The 23,362-nt window shown below is 42.9% G+C and overlaps 1 protein-coding gene across 5 annotated transcripts in view; it reads right to left on the bottom strand.

Annotated features, from left to right (window-relative positions):
- Positions 1-23,314, bottom strand: part of Fkbp15 (FKBP prolyl isomerase family member 15) — a 70,403-nt gene extending 47,089 nt beyond the window's left edge. Inside the window, exons 1-6 of one of the 5 annotated variants that reach the window (XM_038332575.2) lie at positions 23,152-23,314; positions 16,387-16,502; positions 8,975-9,059; positions 8,429-8,498; positions 1,039-1,113; positions 652-750 (exon numbers count right to left, since the gene is read on the bottom strand). In XM_038332575.2, coding sequence (XP_038188503.1) covers positions 652-750; positions 1,039-1,113; positions 8,429-8,498; positions 8,975-9,059; positions 16,387-16,502; positions 23,152-23,204 — 498 coding nt within the window. In that variant the 5' untranslated portion in view covers positions 23,205-23,314. Of the gene's footprint in view, positions 1-651; positions 751-1,038; positions 1,114-8,428; positions 8,499-8,974; positions 9,060-16,386; positions 16,503-23,151 lie in introns of those variants that run through there. The other 4 variants (XM_038332574.2, XM_038332576.2, XM_038332577.2 and 1 more) reach the window with 4 other exon arrangements.
- Between the last annotated feature and the right edge of the window lie 48 nt (positions 23,315-23,362).

The following is a 23,362-nucleotide window of genomic DNA, read 5'->3' as shown; positions in this document are numbered from 1 at the left end:
ATGACAAGCACTTTACCAAGTAGCCTTTAAATGATTTTTTAGATGTTTTTCTACAATGAGTTCATAAAATTTTAAGTCTTTTGAATGCTACTTTTGCAGGTTCCACGTACCTTTAAGAAAACTGTGTAGCAAAAAAGGTAAGGATTTTTGCATGTATATGTGTGTGTGTGTGGTATGTGTATATATGTGTTCACATGTGTGGACACATGGATGTGAGGCTGCATGTGTCTGGAAGTCAGAGATTAATGTTAGCTGTCTCCCTTGATAGGGTCTTTGGCTGAACCCACAGCTCCCTGTTGTCTAACCAACCAGTTTGCTCTGGGAATCCATCTCCGCCACACTCGCGCTGGGGATGTGAACTCTCGTACTTACACTTGCACAGCAACAAGTATTTTAACACCTGACCATTGCTCTAGCCTAGCAAAAAACTGTTTAATCAAATAAGCTTATATTTCTCCATTTTTCCCTTTAAACATTTCCTCAGGCAATTTCAGTAAGAACCTCTATTCTTTTCCTCAACACAGCAAGTTTAGTGGGTTCTTTACCTTGTCATCAATAACACAGAGCAGTAATGGTTTTGCCATAACTTAAATAAGGAAGACTCCAAACAAGTGCTCTGGCTTTGTACAGGAACGAGTAAGAAGACGTTACCTGTTTATTGAACGCCACAGCAGCCTTCTCTGACTCAAACATGATAGACCAGTTTTGTCTCTGGTCATCATAAAAGGTGCTGTAGTTATTGGACCGAACCTAGAAAAAGGAAAAAAAAGTGTGGGTAATTCAAGCAGAGCAGTACATGGGTAACTCAACTATCTCAGCTCACAGAGCAGCACTGACTCAGGGGACTCGGAGAGGTAGTAAGGACCCCTCCCTCCCCAGCCTCCCATTAGTCCACGTTCCCAAAAGGAGCCAGGAGACCTTTCTGTTGCTTACTGATGTCCAGGTCTGAACAGAGGATCTTTTCCTATCAGGAATGTTTAGGGCCATCTTTCCCACAAACCTAAAGGGGCTAGTGACTCCAGCATGAGGGGCTCTTACCATTAGCTCAAAGTTCAGATGAATTGTAGCAACAGTCACTGGCTGCTGCTGACTGATGTAAAGAAGAATCCTATACTGTAGTCAAACACAATGGACAGAAAAAGAAAGCAGATGTGAAAGACAACACAGGGCCATCAGTAAGACATGAGGCTACTGTTCAGTCTGGGAATACGGTTCTTCATTGCCCACTTTAACTCTTCTCATTCTGGCCTCACTCTTTAACCATAATTAACAATAGCTTTATTTTGTTGGCATTTCCATTCATGTGAGGGGTAACTAAGAGATGGTGCCTGGATGCTTTACAGAAGATACAAGCTAGATTGGGTGGTGCATGCCTGTAACCCCAGCACTTGGGAGGCTGACACAGGAGGACTGCCATGAGTTTGAGTTCAATATGAGCTTCAGAATGAAACTGTCTCAAAAAACAAACAAAAAACACCAATCAACCACCACCACCAACAACAACAAAAATCTTTTAAACTTGAGGGAGAAATCACATAAATCATATGTGTGTGAATTTTCACATGTATATGTGCCCATGTGGAATCAGCCAGATTGAGAAAAGACCAACGTTTCCTACATCCTAATAGCTTCCTCTGCCCCTTCCTATCATAATCTCTCCCTACCCCAGGGAACCACTACTATGACTAAGTCACAGGTCAATTTCACTATAGTTAAATTACTATAAATGATTCTAGATCTTGATTTTTGTCCTGCTTTTTAATATAGATTTGAGCCCTGTTACTTATTTTCCAATACTTGGTTCTCTACCATGCATCACTATTATTCTATATGAATACATCACAGCTTATTTACTCACTCTCCTAGTCATGGCTATTCAAGTTGTGTCCAGCTGGAAACCATTATGATCGGAGCATCTGTGAACTTTCTCCATGTTTTCTAGAGGACATGGACATATACCTCCTTCTATCTAATAAACTTCTTTCCAAGTTTCTGAAAGTAACAATGCACTGACAATGGATTCTCTCACTTTTGTTTGTTTGCAAATTCATTTTGTCCTTATTTCTTACTGGTATTTTTCTTGGTATAGGACTACACACAGGGAGTCAGGATTATAGCAAGAACTAAAGCATGTACTTAGAAAGATCATGGGTAAGAAAAAGCATGGATGGGCAACCTCGGTGGAACTCTGAAGCACAGCTTGTTTCAATACTGAGGGGACTTAAGAGATGAGTGAACAGCCATATGGCAGAATGCCCCACTCTCTAGGACCTCTCCGATGGGACAAAACCCCAGGCCCCTCCCCCAACTCCCTCAGCTTTTCTAGCCAGCAAGCAGAAAAAAAAAAAAAAAAAACAATGAAATCTTGAATTTTGCATGTAAATGGATGGAATTAGAAAACACTATCCCAAGTGAGGTAACCCACATCCAAAAAGATGAATATGGTATGTACTCACTCATAAGTGGATACTAGTCATAAGGAATATTGAACCTATAGTTCATGAACCTAGAGAAGCTAAGTACTAAAGTGAACCCAAAGTAAAATATATATAGACCCACCTCGAAGTTGGAAATGGACAGGATTGACTGGCAGGGTTGGGAGAATGGGGGTTGGGGGAGAGGGAAGAGGGGAGGGTAGGAGGAGAAGAGGAGGAGAGAGGAGAACTTGAGGAAATGGGATGGTCAAGATGGAAGAACAGAGATGAGAGCAAGGAGAGAGATATCTTGATTGAGGGAGCAATTATAGGGTTAGTAGAAACCTGGCCCAAGAGACATTCCCAGGAATTCAAAAGTATGACTCCACCTATGACCCTGGGCAATAGAGGAGAGGTGGCCTGATCTTGACTTGCCCTGTGGTCAGATTGATGATTATCTTAAATATCACCATAGAGCCTTCAACCAGTAACTGATGGAGGCAGAGGCAGAGACCCACATCAGAGCACTGGACTGAGCTCCCGAAGTCCAGCTGTAGAGTGGGAGGAGTAAGAATATGAGCAAGGAAGTAAAGATCATAATTGGGTTAACCAACTGAGACAGTTTGCCTGAGCTAATGGGAGCTCACCAACTCCAGCTGGACTGGGAAGGAACAAGCATAGAACCAAACTAGTTCCTCTGACTGTGGTTGACAGTTGCATGGCTGGGGCAGACTGAAGGGCCACTGGCAGTGGCACCAGGATTTATCCCTACTGCGTGGACTGGCTTTTTGGGAACTGGTTCTCTTTGGATGGATACACTGCTCAGACTACATATAGTAGGGAGGGCCTTGGACCTTCCCCAAAGCAATGACTTACCTTCTCTGAGGATTGGATGGGGGTGGGGTGGGAGGGTATATGGAGGGAATGGGAGGAGGGGAGGAAGTGAGAACTTGGATTGGTATTTTTTAAAAATCTAATAAATTAAAAAGTTTTAAGTAAATAAAGAGAGAAACCTCAAGTTAGAATTAGAAATGATATTGGGGAACGTAAATACGATTCTGCAGAAATGAACGGGGCTGTTTTCCATGGACCTGACATGCCTAGAGCCAGTGCAGGGCAACTGTGAGGATGCAGAGCCTGGTGCTGTGGAGTCTGGGACATCCAAACTCTAAAGTGCAGACGAAGTGCCCTATGAACACTGCTTCAAAGTCTTCAACACAATCCTGTTGAACTGAGTCCAGCAGCATACTAGAAGAATTTTGCAGTGTGACCAAAGGGTGTGTTTATTCCTGGATTTCAAGAATGATCAGCAGAATTCCAGGTCTATCCCGAGGCCTCTGCTTTCCTTTTTTGCCCTGAGCAAGAAACACCTAGTTTCTTGACTCTTTTGTGACCCAATCAACTGCATACTTTCCTCTTCAGGTTTGAAGATAAGCTGGGACTTTGATCATGCCAGAAATGCTGATGAAGTTGTTTAGTTTAATGATGGAAAACACAGGTTAACTATGTTGGTAATCAGAGAGAAAATAGTCTTGGCCCACAGCCAAGTCTCCTAAACCTTATCTAAATTTCATAGCTATATCCTCTCTTTATGAATACAGCTAGGTAGAATAATTCTTTCCTTGGCTTAATCTGGTCTGATTGGAATTCTTTGCACCCGCAGATAGGCTCTGTAAAAAAATATTCTTAACAGTTGGAGGTCTCACCAAGACGGGTCTGTTTTTTTCCAACTGGCACGGCGCCAACGTGTTGGAAAATGCCCTAAGCTCTCAGCCAGACTAGACTGGTTTTGAACTCAGTGAGGTTCCCCCCCCCCCCCCCCCCCCCCGCTCTATGCAGGTAGGGCCCCCTGGGGTGACCCATTCATTTTTCAGGCTTTCGTTGAAGTCTGATCCACGCAGTGAAAACCAAGCCTTTTGCTGAGATGGGACTTGGGTGTCGGGAGATGTCCCTCACCGACTTCTCATGCACCCCATTCGTGACTCAAGGGTTCTGTTTGTGGATGCATCACAACAACAGGCTTGAGTCACACAGGCATGAGCTTCCAGTGGGTCCTTACAATTCCAAGCCAATTATTCAAATGCCCTTAAGCAGCTTTTTACAAAAAAAATTCTTTTAAATTGGGGCTATTTAACCTAAAGTAACAACACTCCAAAAGTTCCTAGATGCATGCTCTCATCCCGCCACCCTTTCGCCTCTTCTCTGATTCATACCACACAGTTTGTCCCCCCCCACTCTGCCTCTTCTTCTCTGATTCATACCACACAGTTTGTCGTCCCCCCCCCCACTCTGCCTCTTCTTCTCTGATTCATACCACACAGTTTGTCCCCCCCTGCCTCTTCTTCTCTGCTGATTCATACAACACAGTTTGTCCTGCCCCCCCCAAAAAAAAAACCAAAAAAAAAGAGAAAAACCATGGATGAACTTTGAGGGTACTGAGTTAATAAAGCAAGTCAATCACAAAAAGATAAATATCATGTGACTTCACTTACATAAGGTTATCTATGAATGACTGTGTGCATGTGTATTATATATCAATTAAACAAACATAAATGTCCAAATAATTAAAATTCACCCTCTGGGCTAGAAACAAAATGGTTCAGTGGTTAAGAGCATTTGTTGCTCTTCTAGAGGACCTGAGTTTAGTTCCCCAAATCCATGATAGGAGACTCAAAACCATCTGTAACTCCATCTCCAAGGTAACAGATACCTTTGGGCCCCTCAGCTACCTGCATGAATATGCATATTCCCACATGTAGACACAAATACTTACACATAACTAAAAATAATAAAATAAATCTTTTTAAGAATAAAATCTGATGTGTATCCTATTTTTCAAAGTGAAGGGCTGATCACCACAACGGTAAACTGAAGTGGCCGTAAGAGGATCACTGCTGAAGGGTTGACTCAGTGGGTAAGCACAGTTGTGACTCTTAATTCCTAGTGCCTACACGTGCTCCCAACTATTCTAATTCAGTTCCAGAGGGGTCCAATGCTCTCTTCTCACCTCTACGGGCACCACACACTCACTTGGTACAAAGAAAAACAATGAAGGTAAAATATTCATATACTTAAAATAAATAAACAAATCTTAAAAAATTTTTATAAACCAGTCTGCTTCTAAGTTGTCCTGATTCTCAGGCAGGACCTGTCCAAGGTTTGGCTAAGTGCCTAGACAGTCTAACTCCTTGGTTCTTAAAGTTCTACTCAACAGACTTTTAGCTGAGTTCTTTAGCTGGTGCGGGAGAATTGTCTGTATTCTGTCAAATATGTATTTTAATAAAATGCTGATTGGCCAGGCAGGAAGTATAGGCGGGTCAACCAGACAGGAAGTAGAAGCGGGCGATGAGAACAGGAGAATGCTGGAAAGGAGGAAGCTGGTTCCTCCAACTCCTGCCCAGACTCTGAAGAAGCAACACGTGAGCTGCCCCACTGTGAAAGGTACTGAGCCACATGGCTAACATAGATCAGAATAATGGGTTAATATAAGCTATAAGAGCTAATAAGTAGCCTCAGCTAATGGGCCAATCAGTTTTAGAACTTATGGAGATCTCTGTGTGATTTTTCTTTGGGACTTGCCAGCTGTAGGGTACTGGGCAGGACAGAAACCCAAACAAGCCAGCCCTCATGTTACATTTAGCTACTTCCCTATGAAGCTCAAAATCTAGCAAATACAAGAAGAAGACAGTTGTCACTTGTGTAGGTCCTCTCCCTCAGAAGTGTTTCTCCTACGCACTACAAAGCTGCAGAAATTGTTCTGACTCTGGCCCAGTGCCTGGACTTAATACCACCCTGACCTCAACAAATGTTCCACAGGGGAAAAGCCATGTAGAGCTGCAAGACTCTGGGCTGTTAATTTCTCTTTTCTTGAGCAGTCTCTCTGCTTGTGTCACCTGAAGGCAGCGATATGCTCAAGGTATACAACAGAGGCACCCCATTGGTTTTTTTTCATTTATCTTCCCTTGAACATTTCTACAGCTCCCCAGTGAGGTGGTTTTTTTTTTTTTAAATCTAAAGAACTTTACAATATAGCTGATACAATTTATCTGTGCCTTTCTTTTTTGAGACAGGGTCTCACTGTGTAGCTCTAGAAAACCATATCTCCCTTGAACCCACAGAGATCCTCCTGCCTCTGCCTCTCAGGTCCTAGTGTGTGCTATCACCTAGCTATCAACTTTTTAATATGAATGGGTGCTTTGTCTGCATGTATGTCTGTGTACCATGTCTGTACCTTCTGCCTGGTGTCTGTTGAGGCCAGAAGAGAGCATTGGATCCCCTTGAATTGAAGTTACAGACAATTGTGAGTAGCAATGTGGATGCTGGGAATTGAATCTTGGTCCTCTGAAAGGGCAACCAGGGCTCTTAACCACTGAGCAATCTCTCCAGTCCCTAAAATTTACTTTATTTTATGTAAATGGGTGTTTTGCCTATATGTATGTCTATGCATCACATCCATGAAGAGGCCAGAAGAGGGTATCAGATCCCCTGAATTGGAATTAAAGACAGTTGTGGGCCAATATGTGAGTGCTGAAAACCAAACTCAAGTCCTCTAGAAGAGAAGCTGATACTCTTGACCGCAAAGCCATATCTCCAGCTCCTTATCTGTTTCTTTATAATTGCTTCTCCAACCTACTACCTCTTTCTAGTCATCAAACATAGTGATATCTCACAGCTACAGTATCTCACAACTAGAGTCCTAAGATCCAAATTATGATCGCTAATTAATTAATAGGTCCAAATAATAGTCAGCAGCAGCTGCTAAAACACAAAACAAGGCACAACCAGTCATCATTTGCTTCCTGAAGGGAGGATGGATGTTGGGGAATATTCATTTAAGGCATGTTTCTTTTGTTTATGTTGCATTTGTTTCACTCTCTGAAGCTGTGTTACTGTATCTGTCTAAAACAATACACACTCTCTCTGTCCATTCTTCTTCTGAAGAGGCAGCTCCCTGCCTCCTCCTTCTTCCCCTTCCTCTCCCCCGCATAACTCCCCTACCCTTACGCCCTCCCAATATCACTCAATAAACTCTCCATACCCTCCCCACCAAAAAAGAAAGAAACAAGTCAAGCTAAGGCCAGGTATTTATAAAAAATAATAAGTCTCCATGTGTGATTTATTTGGGAGCTGGGTGGCAGGTCCCCCAAAGGAGCAAAGAGCAAAAGCCTAAAGAATAATGAGTAAAAACAACCAACAGATGGAAGTTTAGGGACACAGGAGCCAACTGCAATGGGTAACCTCACTAGATGTTGATTCAAATGGATGTACAAGAAGAAAAACCATAGAGGGACAAAGAAATTTGAACACTTCCTGGTAGTGACTGAGATTAAGATGTACTGTGCACTTGTACCACTTACTTGTGTTTCACATTTCCTATGCCTGTTTTTGTGTGTCTTACAGCTTTGTCCATTGTATCAGCCACCAAGGGCAACTAATCTTAGCTTTTTGCCGAGAAGCATGAACTCTGTGTTCTCTGGGCCTCTGAAATGTGAAAATTTCTTATGTTTAACTCAATAATGTCTAACTCAACGTTCTGGAGAGGTATTTGAACTGGATTACTAACTTAAAGCAGTCAGGCTTGGAGGTATTTAGTGACATCCAGTACACTTCACCCTGACTAATGTACAGTAATCAACTGTTAACCTTGTTTTCAGACTTGCAAAGCATAAATATTGGTCATTAACATAGGCATAAACATGGAATGTGTTGATGGTTCAATGAAAGATCATTACCCAACGAAGAGCATCCTTGACAGTCTACCAAAGCTTTCCAACTCTGACACTAGAACCATCACAAAGGAAATGTCTAAAGCAAACATTCTGAGCAGCTGCACTTGCTTTAATGTGTAACGGTAAGCAAACTGAGGCCATCTACTGAATCCTACACAGTCAGAGTTATCATTAGTAGCCACTCTTACCCTCTGACCCATGAGCCAGATCAGGCAGACAAAAACCAAAGCTCTGATATTAACAATACTTGGGATGTGCTATATCACTCAACGTGGGGCTTCTCACCTCTCTGGTCGTGTGGTTCCCCAGGACGGCAGCTCCGAATTTGCCCTGCTTTGCATATTGCCCATTTATGCTATTGAAGCAAGAAAACAACAGATATCAGGACCCCTTTAAACCTTGAAGGCCAGCACTCGTTTTTGATACAACTAGGCATCCTGCCTGGAGAAGAGGTGAGAGGTGGGTAGTTTTTAATCTAAAGCTCTTAGGCAACTTCTTTTTCTTTCTTTGAGACAGGCTCTCATTGGAATAACTCTGGCTGGTCTGGAACACACAGAGATCCTGTGGTCTCTGCCACCTAAGTGATAGGATTAAAGTGAGTGTGACCACACCCAGCCCCACCCTCTACATTCTTCAATCATCTGCCACCCACAGTATCCCTGAGAACTAAGCTGCTGTGGAGGCCCAAACACTAACAGCACAGACAAGATGACGGTGGGTTAGCTAAGGCTCTATCTAGGCTGCCATGGGCGAGCTTCTGAGAAAGGACAGGAACTGCATCCTATGCTTCCCAGACTTCCACTAGCTCAGCACTCTCTCTCAACTACTTACTATCGGTATGCATGCACTGCGGTTGCAAACAGCACAGATGAAATGCCTGGAGTGGCTGCTGCTGGTTTGGGTGCTGTCTGATTTCCTGAAGATGCAAAAAACAAAGGTATCATTCACTTTTTAAATTTTTAATCACAAAATTAGCCTCAAAATTCCATTTCACACTTTCTGGTTAGTGTAACAATGCTTTCATTACCACTATTCTCACTGGATCCAGAGAGAGAGCTCCGTGACCTTGTCTGGTGGTGAGGAGAGGCTCTAAGTGAGAGCTGTACACATGACAGTAGATGATGTCAGACTCACTCCAGCCCCAACACCATACACCACAAATTTTATGGCTACACAAGAAGCGTTGTCTAGAAAACAGAATTCTTTTCTCTTCTCAATGCTCTGACAACTGGGGTATATAAAAGTAAACCTATTTCCCTCTTCTAGAACGGGGAATTTAGTGTGGCAATGCGGATAAAAGTTCCTGGAAGAAACCTCACCTGACACTGAATCTCCACAAAGCTGATAAACTGATGAGAAGGCCAGTGATTGGGCTGAGACAAGAATGTTTTCAAGCTCAGAGCCTAATTACAGCCTATGCCTAGGCTGTCTTCAATCTGCTTAATAGACCTCCCTTGCCCACTCATGTGTCTAATCTAACATCCTAGTGGCTAACTCGTCACCTTTTGGAATGTATTAACCTAAAAGAACACTAGCTTCCACCAACCACAAGGCTAAGAATGTCATCAGATAGCATCTGAGGCCCACAACAGATATTTTCTCAGTTTGTTTTAACCTCATGACTCCACCAATGCCCCAGGAACATCCCCCCACCCCCACCCCGCTAAGACCTAAAGCAATAGAGGAGAGGGTGCCTAAACTGGCCTGCCTTGTAATCAGACTGATGAATATCTTAAATGTCAGCATAAAACCTTCATCCAGCAACTGATGAAAGCAGAGGCAGAGACACGCATCAGAGCATTGGGTGAGCTACCAAAGTCCAGCTGAAGACTGAACGGACTGAGAATATGAGCAAAGAGGTCAAGACCATGATGGGTTCACCCAATGAAACAGTCTACCTGAGCTAATGAGAACTCACCAACTCTGGACTGACAGGGAAGGAACCAGCATAGGACCAAACTAGACCCTCTGAATGGGACTGGGGCAGACTGCGGGGCCACAAGCAGTGGCACCAGGATTTATCCCTACTGCTTATACTGGCTTTTTGGAATCCATTCTCTTTGGATGGATACCTTGCTCAGACTAGTTATAGTAGGGAGGGCCTTGGACCTTCCCCAAGCAATGTGCTTTACCCTCTCTGAAGAGTAGGGGGATGGGGGAAAAAGGGTGAAGGGAACAGGAGGAGGGGAAGGAGTGGGAACTGGGATTGGTATGTAAAATGAATAAAGATAGTTTGTTTTTTTAAAAAAAAAAATAAAATTTAAAAAATAAATAAAGAAAACATAATAAGTAAATAAATAAAAATGACTTCACCAATGCATGTGAAAAGTACCTTGATTTGTGACTTCCTCTCTTCTGTTCCCAAATTTCACCACATTGTGACATGAGATTTGAAAAGACCTGAATCTGTGTTCCTGGGCCACAGTGGCTCATATCTGGCTTAGAAAAAACTCTGTCCCTTTGAGGTGATGGCTGTATTTTTGCATCAATGTTTAAACCACACCCAGGAGTTAAAACTAGTGTTTTAAAATGGCATATTAAGGGTAAATTGCATTCTGTTGTTGTCTTGATTTTTGTCTCCTTTGTGTAGTCGAACCTGGCCTGGAACTCATGATCTCCCTCCCTCAACCTCCTGAGTGATGGGACCACAGGTATTCACCACCGCACCCACTGGTAAACTACAAGCTAAGCTCACTAGGTGAATATCTTCATAGAAAAGTAATAAGAGAACACTAACTAAAAATCAAATGGATTTACTTTCACAAGCCTTTTTCTCTCTTATTTTCCTGTTGGAACAACTTCCTTCAACTTGAGAGCACAAGGACATTGTAAAAAGTCAAACAGGGACGGACAGTGGTGGTGCGCACCTTTAATCCCAACACTCTGGGAGGCAGAGGCAGGTGGATCTCTGTGAATTCAAGGCCACCCTGGTCAGGCTCCAAAGCTATAGAGAACCCTGCCTCAAAAATATATAAAAAAAAAAAAAGTCAGATAAATATAAGAAAGCACAATAAAAATAAATTCCAGTAAACTGAAATATTTATTCTGAGTCCTTTCTCTGTACACATAAGCTCTACAGTAGCATTTTTAGTATTTTAATACAAAATGAAGATTCAACTTGGCCTCTTCCTTTTCTCATTGACTCTCATAAGTCTTTTCTGTATTCTCCAAAACAAGCCTAGGTGGACGGTTCATGGCCACAGCCCAAGCTGCTTCTTGATAACTACACAAAGTACTATGACCTATTCCAGGAATTCACCTAATTTCTTTTTTAATTTTTTTAAAGATTTATTTATTTATTTGATGTGCATTGCTGTTTTGCCTGCTGGTATGTCTGTAGGAGGGTGTCCAATCCCCAGGGACTGGAGTTACAGACAGCTGTGAACTGCCATGTGGGTACAGGGAATTGAACCCAGGTTCTTTGGAAGAGCAGCCAGTGCTCTTAACTGCTGAGTCATCTCTCCAGTCCCAAGAATTTACCTAACTTCTTACTATGTTACATTTCTTTGGGCAGTTATCAAATTTTCTTTGTTATACATAATGCTATGGTAAACATTCTTAAAACACACGTTTTTTTTAATGTGACCTCTGACTCTTTTCTTAGACTACATTCCTGAAAATGGGATTCTGAGGTGAAGCTGCACCTTGGGAAAGTCTATGTCAATTTACACTCCCATCAGGAGCACAGCTGTGACCGCCCCACATCACTGCCCAGGGGAAATGGTCTTTTTAAATCTTCACCAAGTGAGAGGAGAAACAGGACAGGAGGAGTACCCTCACGTGGTTGTTTTATCTGGTTTACTGATTAAAGGGGACAGGAAAGTAAACATTTCCCCCTGCTCAAATTCAGAAGCAGGATGCTGGCCCAGAATGAATGGTAACAGTTGTGAAAATCAAGTGTCCACTGTGGTTTTGCTTATTTTCTTATGGTATGTTCTATGTTTTCCTTAGAAAACAACATACAGTTCAGTTTAATCTGCACTTCCTAGCTATATGTAATACTAAGACAAATCTTTTCTCCTGATGAAGCAATCTACAGGAGTGGGAGGCCAGCCTAGCAGCCTCCTCCGCGGTGAGGCAGCTTCTTGCAGCACTCTGGGGTTAGTATCACCCCAGCTCATGCTCTGAAGAGGAAACTGAGTCTGCGTCTGCCAGGGGAACAAGAAGAGCATGGCCATCGCCCTGAGAGTCTCACTGACTTGAAATTCCTCCTTCTATGAAGCCAACATTATTCATATTTTTGGACTTGGCATGCAAAAGAAAATCTTACAATGTGTAGCCTTAAAAAATTATTTTGAACAAAGTTTCTTTGTCTTAAAATTTCTTTAACTGAATGTCTCCTTGTTCAGGGGATGGTTAGATATTTTTGTTTCCATCACTAATTGCTAATGAATTTTTCTTGAGTCCCTTTTAACATCTTCATTTAAAAAAAAAGGCTTTCTTTCGACCTATTATCTCTTTAAGGCAAAATCTGTATTTATTCACTCCTGTTGCCTTCCAGTTTCTCCTTCACTTGAAAAATAATTTTTCACAGGAAAAAATAAATTTCCCTACCTTTATGAAGATAGGGAAGCTTGCTGCCGAACCTGGTGGCCTGAGTCTGACCCTGGAACCCATATGGTGGAAGGAGAGAGCTGGCCCTACAAGTTGTCCTCTGATTACCCAGACACGTACATGCCTATATACATACACACAAGCAACCAATCCACTTTTTAAATGAAAAAAAATCTAATTATTTCATCAGATAAGCCTGAGGTAGTTTGTTTTCCTTCACGTCTGTATGCTCAAGGCCTTTAAATGGGGGCAGAAGTGCACAGCTAGTGAAGAAACTCGGGGTGCACAACGGGGCAGAAGTGCACAGCTAGTGAAGAAACTAGGGGTGCACAACGGGGCAGAAGTGCACAGCTAGTGAAGAAACTAGGGGTGCACAGGTAGCACAGAGCCTGACGGGCTGTGGTAGTCCCAACTTGCTCTTGTTCCCACTCATGAATCCTCTGTGCCTTCCTTAGTGTGAAGAGCAGTACAAACATCTTTTAAGAAATGTATTAGCGGGCTGGAGAAATGGCTCAGAGGTTAAGAGCACTGACTGTGCTTCCAGAGGTCCTGAGTTCAATTCCCAGCAACCACATAGTGGCTCGTGGCCATCTATGGTGAGGTCTGGTGCCATCTTCTGGCATACAAGCATATATGAAAGAAATGTTGTATACATAATAAATAAATAAATCTTAAAAAAAAAGAAAAAGAAATGTATTAGCTATTGATAATGCTCCCTAAAATTCCCTGGAGCCCTATGTTTAATCCCTTTAGTCGTAGCTGAGTTTATGCATTGTCAGGCACAGTGACACATGCCATGCCTGGAATCCCAGCCCGTGAGGGGCAGAAACAGCAGAATCTCAAGTTGGAGGCTAGCCTTGTCTACATGATGAGAGGCACTGTTTTGGACTTAGCTTTTGTATGGGCTCCAACAGAAAAAAAAATAGAGTTACTTGCTTTATAATTCCATATCGCCAAGAAAAACGAAGATTTTTAAACTGATCTTTTAAATCAAGAAAGATAAATAATATCCAAGTCCCCAAATTTGCACATGGCTGTGTCTGGTGACATGTCAGAAACCTCACATAGACCAGCATCTATTGATTACTTTCTTCTTTTACAGGAAAATGAACTTGAAAATGGCTAATCTATTTTTTGGAATCTGGCTTCTTCAGCTCTTTTTTGCCTATATAAAGCCAAGGTCCTACTCTCAACTTATCAGAACGTCTCATTTTATACCCGCTTCTAGGATTGCAAATAAAAGCCAGTTTTAAAAGGTCTCAAGGGCTGGAGAGATGGTTCAATGATTGTTAAGAGCACTGACTGACTTCCAGAGGGCCCAAGTTCAATTCCCAGCACCCATACGGTAGCTAACAACTGTCTGTAATTCCAGTTCCAGGGGACCTGACACCCATGGCAAAACATTAATGCACTTAAATTCAAAATAATTAAAAAAAAATCTTAAAACTTTTCCGAGCCAAGCGGTGATGGCTTACACCTTTAATCCCAGCACTCAGGAAGCAGAGGCAGGCGGATCTTTGTGAGCTTGAGGTCAGCCTGGTCTACAGAGCTGATGTTTCTATCTATCTGCTGTTTCATTGGTTAATTAATAAAGAAACTGCTTGGCCTGATAGGTTAGAACATAGGTGGGTGGAGTAGACAGAACAGGATGCTGGGAGTGAGGCAGATGCCTCGAGCAATCGTCATGCCTCTCCTCTCTGGGCAGTCACCATGATTCTCTGACCTGAGTCAGTCGTGATGGAGCCAGCTTCCAGGTCAGACATGCTGAATCTTTCCCGGTAAGACACCACTCGTGGTGTTACACAGATTATTAGATATGGGTTAGATAGATGTGAGTAAGAGGCTGAAACTAGTGTTTAAATGAATACAGTTTGTGTGTTGTTATTTCGGGTGTAAAGCTAGCTATGCGGGAGCTGGGTGGGATGAAAAGCAGGCCTGCCCGCAGCTCTCACTACACAGAGCGAGTTCCAGGACAGGCTCCAAAGCTACACAGAGAAACCCTGTCTCAAAAAAAAAAAAAAAAAAAAAAAAAAAAAAAAATCTGAAATTTTATTTTTTGACATTGCTGCAGAGGTGACTCAGAGTGGGGCTCCTCAGGATAGAGCCAGCCACCAGGAAAACAATTACAGAATTAGGGACTATAACTTCTAGCTCCACTCACCGACTTTCAGGAAGGATAGGCTACAGCAAGCTGTATAAAAACTATTGAACCACAAAGTTTGAAGAGTTTCCGGGTTGTAAGACACAGATACAAGGGGGAGAGGGCTCAGCAGCTAGACATCTCTCACCTCTCACCCACGGTCACCCTCCAGTCATCTCCTCATCCACAGGAAGAGATGTGCATATGTATCTTTATAATATCTTTTTAATAAACCAACATTAAAAGAAACAACTAATTACCCTGAGTTCGATGTGCAAGTCCTATCAATTAACTGAACCCAGGAGATGGTGTCATGGGGCCCCTGGCCAGTCAGCAGTACAGATGGCCTGGTTTCTTAGTGAGGACAGTCTCAGAAAACTAAGCCCTCAATCCGAGGGATTGCACATTATGTCCAGGTAGATAACTTCAGAATTGAACTGAACTATAAGATACTCAAATTGTGTCAGCTGCAGAACCATCTAGAAATGTAAGGAAAATCCTACACACTACTAGGATCACAGAAACATACCAGGTTAAAATCCAAAGGAATGGACAGGAGTGTTTGTGCCTTTCTCTTACATGGCCATACACGAGTGATCTGCTTCAGCTGCTCTCTCAATATCCAGCCATGTATCCTCAGACTAGTCAGCATTATGTCTGGCATGGAAAAGGCTCTGCACACTTCAGTCTTTGAGTATTTAATTTAATGCCCACCACTACCTGCTCTCCTCGGGCTCTTGTATCACCAGTCCCTTATCATCTTTAGCAAAGGGGAAAGAAAATGCTGTGGATTCAGTCAATTCAGGATTCCAATTTCAACCCTGCCTCATAGCCTCCAAAATCTGGTCACGTCACCTACTTTACCAAATTATCTTGAGTATGAAGTATGTCGATCCACGTAAAGCACCGAAGACACATAGAGGTATATTAGTCTCTCACTCCCCTTCCTTTCCACAGATGCCGTTTAACAAATGATTCCTGTGTCTTTCATGATGAATGAACCAGATGTAACAATGAGCACTTTGGGCGGTTTTGGACACAAAAGGCAGAAGAATTTGTCCCCATCATTTCCCAACAAAGGCCACCATCTAGCTGCTCGAACCTAGTACCTGAGAGCTTCTAGAGGCAATCACCACTGGTGGTGAGCTTGGACTGACTGACGGAGGACAGAGGACCTGGTGTGTGTACTGGTAACTTCATGTGATAGAAAAACAAAATAACTGACAGAAAACTTAAGGAAGGGTTCAGTTTGAGGACACGGTCCGTTGTGGGGGAAGGAATGGAAGCAGGTACATGAGATGGCTGGCCATTGGTACCACAGTCAAGAAGCAGAGAGAAATGAATGCTGCTGCTCATCTCACTTTCCCTTTTTCACTGAGCTGGATTCCTCATCCAGTTAATCCAGTAAGGCAACTCCTCACACATGCGCCCAGAGTGAGTCTAAATCCTATCAAGTCAACAACCAATATTAACCATTAAAGTACGTCACTTCCAAAGACAGCCATCCAACCAATCCATTAAGACACAATGCTAATGCCTCTTAAATTACCTGTTGCTGCTATTCCCTGGCCTTTCTTAGGCTGCTTTGGGGCTGTGTACTTAAAGAATCCATTTCCATGCCCCGTAGTTGCTTGATCCAGTCCAAAAAGAGAAGCCAGCCTGGCACTGTTAATGGAAAATGAAAATAAAATTCCGTATGACATATCTCAAACTTTAATCACTGAAAATGCTAATGCCTGTGATCGTAAATATCTCTGGTAGTGTAGCTCACCATTCGGTAACAGAAGTAGCAGCTGAAGCTCTCTGAAGTCAAGATTATATCTGTTATTTGAAATCAATAGCTGACCCAAGTTCCATCCGATTATACTTTGTAAAGATTTCTCGAATGCATTCCCCACTTCCCACCTCACTGCCACTTCCTCACCTCACTGTCATGCCCTCCATTTATGATGCCATCACCTTTGAATCGTTTTATCATTGCAATAATCTCCTAATTCAACCCCTCCCTACATCTTATGCAGTTTTTTCTCCCCCCATACCTACTCCAGTACTGGGGAGTGACCATAGGGCACTGAACATGCCAGGCAAGTGCTCCACCACCAGGTCACGTCCACCACAATCACCCTTTTTATGTTATTTAAGTTCATGATGGAGTCTTGCCAGGCTGGACTTGACCTTTCAGTCCTCCTGTGCAGCTGATATTACAGGCCTGTGCCCCCAGACCCAACTCTTCTCTACTTTTCATACATTCTACACACTGCACCTACATGATTATTCTTGATGACTGTTCAATATTAGTATGATAGAGACTAGGAACTTGGACCACCAAGGTCCAAGGTGGCTCAGTAAGTAAAGGTGCTTGTCGCCAATCCCGATGACATGAGCTCAATATGCAGAAAGCATGTGGTGAGAGGAGAGAAACAATTCCTACAAGATGCCCCTGGACTCCATACTCATGCCATGACAAACATGTATGTCTGTATCCATGCATCTACATATATACACATTCACATGTACACACTCATACACACTATAAATAAGTAAACAAATAAATGTAAAAAAATCTTTTTTTTTTAGTTCAAACTCTACAAAATGAAGATGGTTTTAGAAGATCCTTTAAAAATTCATCCCCTTACTTCCAAAGCTTCAGACATGGCCATTTCTTATCTCTAAAATGTGTGCCATAGCTACTATAAGGAACTTTCAGCTTCTTTTCTTTTTAAAGATTTTAAATATTATTGTTGTTGGTTGTCATTGGGTTTTGTTTTGTGTATGTGTATTTTCTTTTCTTTCTTTCTCTCTGTCCTAGAAATCATGATTTTGCTGGCATTAGAGTCTGTGTCACATGCATACAGTGCCCACAGAGGCCAGAAGAGGGCATCAGATTCCATGCAAAATCTTTTTAAACTCCAGCCTTTAGGCATGATATTCTTCCTACCTGAAGCATTCTTTCTACCTCTGGTCTCCCTGGAAGCTAGCCTAATCTAAGTTAGATGCCTCTTAGGGCTTCAAAGATGTTAAGCACTCTACTAAGTGCTAGGTAAACACAGGTGAACAAAACTGGATTCTTTTTTTTTTTTTAATAAGCATGTTTTTGTGAAAATATTTTCATCATCTTTTCTTCACTTTTCCCAGAAACATTTTTGTTCTTGTATTTGTCTTGAGGATCTCCAAGACCACCCTCAATTGTTTTGTTTGTTTGTTTGGTTGGTTTGTTTTTGTTTGTTTGGTTTTTTTTTTTTGGGGTTTTTTTCGAGACAGGGTGTCTCTGTAGCTTTGAAGCCTGTCCTAGAACAAGCTCTTGTACACCAGGCTGACCTTGAACTCACAGAGATCCGCCTGCCTCTGCCTCCCAAGTGCTGGGATTAAAGGCGTGTGCCACTACCGCCTGGCTGAAACCGGATTCTTTTTCCAGAAGCTTATGGTAAAATGAAAAGATTAGATATCACAAATTATGAATTATCCAAAGGGGCAACCATCAGAGTGTTGTACTCCATCAACTAAGTCCTAAATTTCTTTTAATTATTTACCCAGTGTGTTGTATTCTGTTATAACAACACAAATCAACTGAGAAAATAATTAACTCTCAAATCCAGTCTAGCCCTGAACTCCTCTTCTCCTAAGTTGGGGTGCACAAACTCTGAAACTTCTCAACAACGCAAATCTTCTAGCTTTTTAAAAATATAATTCATGGACTGGAGAGATGGCTCAGCAGTTAAGAACACTAGCTATTCTTCCAGAGGTCCTAAGTTCAATTTCCAGCAACCACATAATGGCTCACAACCATCTATAATGAGATCTGGCACCCTCTTCTGGCCTGTAGGCAGAACACTGTATGCATAATAAATACATAAATCTTAAAAGAGTATAATTCATATGTGTGCATATGTCCTGCAAATGGGGCCACAAACGTTTACTTTAAAGACAAAGAGGTTTAAATTGCAATGCAAATGTAATACTTGAGAGTAATGCTGACTTAAGTATGATATCGACAAATGCTAAAAGAACATAGGCGAAAATGATAATTTTTCTTTTAGCCAGGGTGACTTAAAGACTCCCTGTCCTTTCTTCCTTTCTTTCCTCCTTTGTTTCTTTCTTTTTTTGAACAAGGAAATGCTTTTATTGGAAGAGCAGTGTGGACATGAGAGGAAAGGATGACAGAAAGCAAGAGAGGGAGACTCTCTTTGTTGTTGTTGTTGTTGTTGTTGTTTTTTTTTTTTTTTTTTTTTTGGTTTTTTCGAGACACGGTTTCTCTGTAGCTTTGGAGCCTGGCCTGGAACTAGCTCTTGTAGACCAGGCTGGTCTCGAACTCACAGAGATCCGCCTGCCTCTGCCTCCCGAGTGCTGGGATTAAAGGCGTGCGCCACCACTGCCCGGCGAGACTCTCTTTTTTAAGACAGTGTTTGACTATGAGATCTGGCTGCCATAGACCTCTCTATGTAGATCAGGCTGGACTTGAACTCACAGAAATCTACCTTACTCTGCTTCTGAGTGCTGGGGATTAAAGACGTGTGCTACTATGCCTGGCTGAGATTCCATAAAGGAGTAAAATTCTGGAATAGTGAAAAACTGTAATGATCTGTCCTGTCCCTTTAAGAGACAAGCCACGCCCACTCCTCCCCCCCCCCATCTGCTGAGGCAAGATGATCTTCAGCTTCCAGCCTGAATCCTTTCCTCCTTTCCTTTTTCGTCTCCCTCTCGAAGAGGCAGCTTCTGCTTCTCCCCACTTCTCCCCTTCTGTCTCTCCCTTTTTTTCTCTCTCTCTCTCTGCTTCTCTGCTCTTCTCCTTCTCCCCCTTCCCTTCCATATCCCACTAAATAAATATCCAACCTCACTCTGCATGGCGTGCCTATCCATGTCTCTGTCTCTTGCCTGCTGCGTGTCTCCCTGCCCAAGACCAGCTGCCTTCGGAGACCTGCAGTGCAGTCTCATGGTGTGCCCATCTGTCTCTCCTCATGGCCTGCCGCCGCCGCTCAGGGACCTGCAGCCACCGGGGATCCTGCAGCATTTTACTTTTACCATTACAAAAACTCTCAAATCTTATTTTAAATTTTTAAAAACTTATTTATTATTACTGTGTATGTACAATGTGTATGTGTTTGCCTGTGTAGGGAGTGTATGTTCATGCAGGACCAGAGAGCAATTCAACTTCGTGGAATTGGTTCTCATCTTCTATCTTTGTGTGGTTCATAGGGATTGAATTTAGGTTGTCAAGGCTTTATCCATGACAAGGTATTATTGCTTACACACAAATAATTGACAATAAAAGGAAGGACAGGTTGGGGATGCAGCTCAGAATACTCACTGGAGTATCTGAGCCCAGGAATTTAAGAATTTACAGCATAATATAGTGAGATGCTATCTCAAAACAAGGCCTTGTGGGAGCTGGAAAAATGGTTCAGATGTTAAGAGCACTTGCAGAAGACTTGGGTTCAGCTTCCAGCACCCAGATGGTGGTTCATAACCATCTGTAAGCCCAGCTCCAGAGAACCTGACACCCTGTACATATACTTGTACACATTAACATTAAGTAAATAAATCTAAAATTTTAAAAGCTTTGTGATTTTATGTTTACCATTGCTGGATTGATTTTATTCTACTGCTTAAGGGGTAGGAATTATGCCTTATTCCTCTCCGTATTAGCTGAAGTCAAATATGATATACTTAGCAGACATTTGCCTATTTCTTCATTTCAGAGTCATAAAGGTGGGGAAAGGGCTAAAACCGAAGGAGAAGGCATGTATTCTGACTACTGCTTTTAGGTTAACCATTGATTTTAAGGTTGGAGAACTTGCCCAGGCTTGATTAGTTTGATTAATCAGCACACAGGAGGCAGAAGCAGGCGGATCTAGCAGAAGTTGGAGGCTAGTCTGGCATAAATTGTGAGTACCAAGCCAACCAGAGATGCACAGTAAAAATATGTCTCAAAAACAAACAAGCAAGGGCCAGGCGGTGGTGGTGCACGCCTTTAATTCCAGGAGGCAGAGGCCAGCCTGGTCTATAGAGCAAGCTCCAGGACAGGCTCCAGAGCTACAGATAAACCCAGTCTCAGAAAAACAAAAAACAAAACAAGTGAACAGACAAAAGGAGGTCCAGGAACGTGAAACGCAGAGTATCAGTCACATAACCAACCATCCTAGACATTAGTACTCGGGCTCTGATCACTTTTCACTATCCTAAGGAGGATCAAGAGAGTTGTGAAGTTAAGTCACACTGTGGGCCGCATTTTAAAAGTAAACTGCACTGCAAAAGAGGAACCAAAAGGCAGTGTCAGTGTTCATTGTGAGCTGCTCCACTTCCTTAACAAAGCCAAATCAGAAACTGCTCACGAAACCTTCTGTAGTCTTGTTTCTTCATTTAATGTGTGGGGGGGGGGGGGGCGGAGGAGTGTTTTGTCTGCACGTGTGTCCTGTGCACCATGTTCATGCCTGGTGCTCAACAAGGCTAGACGACGGTGTTGGATTCCCAGGGACTGGAGTGGTAGATGGTTGTGAGCCACCATGTGGGTAGTGGAATCAAACCCAGGTCCTCTAGAAGAGAAGAAGCCAGTGCATTTAACCCCTGAACCATCTCCCCAGCTCACTTTCCCTATCCTTAAGCTTAAATTTGATTCTGTTTTCCTAGCTACTACTGGGGACAAAACTCAATCCACTTTTTTTTGTTGAGTCTTTCATCATCCAATTGTCTGTTGCTATGCCTAGGACCCTCAGTCATATCTGTAATGAATCTCGAGTCTTTCATTAAGCCTGCTCAGGGAAGCAGCCTAGCTGAGTCCGGAAAAACTTTTCTTGGGTCAGGAATCAGGAGAAGAGCACATGACTGTCATCTGCCTAGTCAGCAGCAGATTCTGTGATGCATGGAAGTTGAGAGTCTTAAAATTCCTTTATAGACTTTCCTCAAATACTCTCACATAGTGAAGACTATGAAATTAAAATATGCCTTAAAGCTGGGTGTGACACCACATGCTTTTAATCCCAGCATTCAGGAGGCAGACAGGCAGATTCAGGGCCAGCTTGGTCTACAGAAAGAATTCCAGGGCAGCCAGGGCTTCACAGTGAAACCGTCTCAAATAAATAAACAAACCTTGAAGATATTCAAAAGGGCCCCATATACAGACACACACAAAACAGGTTTTGGCTGAAAATCCAGTCAACAGCAGCAGAGGTTGTAAATGTTTGGGGTGAAATATGAAAGAATGGAAACATTTTTCTAGTCAAAATGGTAAATTCAGGTTCACTGAGAGAACCTGTCTCAAAAAATAAGGTGGAAGGCCACAGAGATCACCTGATATTGAACCTCTGTCCTCCACAAACATGTTTACAGAATGCATACACCACACATAACGTGTGTTGTGTACACATGTGTGTGTGCAGCACGCATGTGTGCACAAATAAGGAAAACCAAGAGAGGAAAGTGAGCTGGGGAGATGGTTTATGGTCATTTCTGTATTGAATCCCAGTATAGCAGATCAATCACTATTGTGACCTCTCAGCATCCGATAGGATGATGGGCATGTTGATGCGTCTGTCTTTTCTTAAGTAGGTTCATCACTATGCAGAAAATTTGTATAGTTACATGTTCAAAGAGGGGCTCTGCGAAGAAGTGAGCTTTGCAGTTACCAAGGCTGAAGGGCGTCGAGAGGTCCACTAAGACAATGGAAGAATGAACAACACTAAGTTAATTGTTAAAGGCGGGGGAACCTCTCTTTTAAAAGTCTGTCCTGAGACAGCGCTCAAAACTGGATGCAGTCTCCCCCGCTGGCTTTAAGCCTTAGGGCTTACAAAATGTGATTTCGCAGGCACTTCCTGAGCAATCAGCATCATCCGGGAGTAAAATTCTGAGTGCCAGAGTGAAATAAGCAACATAAGCAGTTCTGTCAGGACTTAGATTTCAGTGGCTTCCACGTGCAAAGATTCGTGGGAAGAAGGAGATAAAGCAGTCTATTCTGCCTGGGGCTGTGAAGGCAGAGAACCACAGAAAAGGTAACGTCTGCGGTAGGCTTTGGAGGAAGCTGACCCTCCAGCTCCTGGTTCACCGGAAAGAGAAAGTTTCTTGAATTTACAACTCATATTTATAGGAGCTGAGTCCTATTAAAAAAAAAAAAACCCGAAGCAGGCAGTCTTCTCGGCAATCATTTCCATTTCACTGGAGACACTGATTCATAAAGCAAAAGGGTGTCAAGAGAGATGCCAGGTCCTGAACCAAATCTGACACCAGACTGCCGCCAGGGTCTGGACCCGGAAGAGACGGACCCCTGCAACCACCCACCGGTCTCTCGGCCCTGCGCTCCGGCCCTGACTTCTCAACCACTCACCCGCCGCTTGGCGAGAGGAAGTCAGTGTCATCCTCGTCTCCGGCCCCGAACATCACGTCGGCTTTTGATCGAGTGAAGGGAGGAAGCCGGATGTTCCCAGGGCCTGTCACGGCCAATGTCGTAAATTGCCGCGGCGGCGAGCTGTTTTCCGGCAGGAAAACTCTCTCTGGTAGCGGGGCCCAGAGGAGACCCGGCGGTGGAGAAGGTGGAG

Source organism: Arvicola amphibius, chromosome 6, assembly GCF_903992535.2.
Source record: "Arvicola amphibius chromosome 6, mArvAmp1.2, whole genome shotgun sequence".
NCBI lineage: Eukaryota > Metazoa > Chordata > Mammalia > Rodentia > Cricetidae > Arvicola > Arvicola amphibius.
This window is presented reverse-complemented; position numbering and strand designations above follow the sequence as displayed.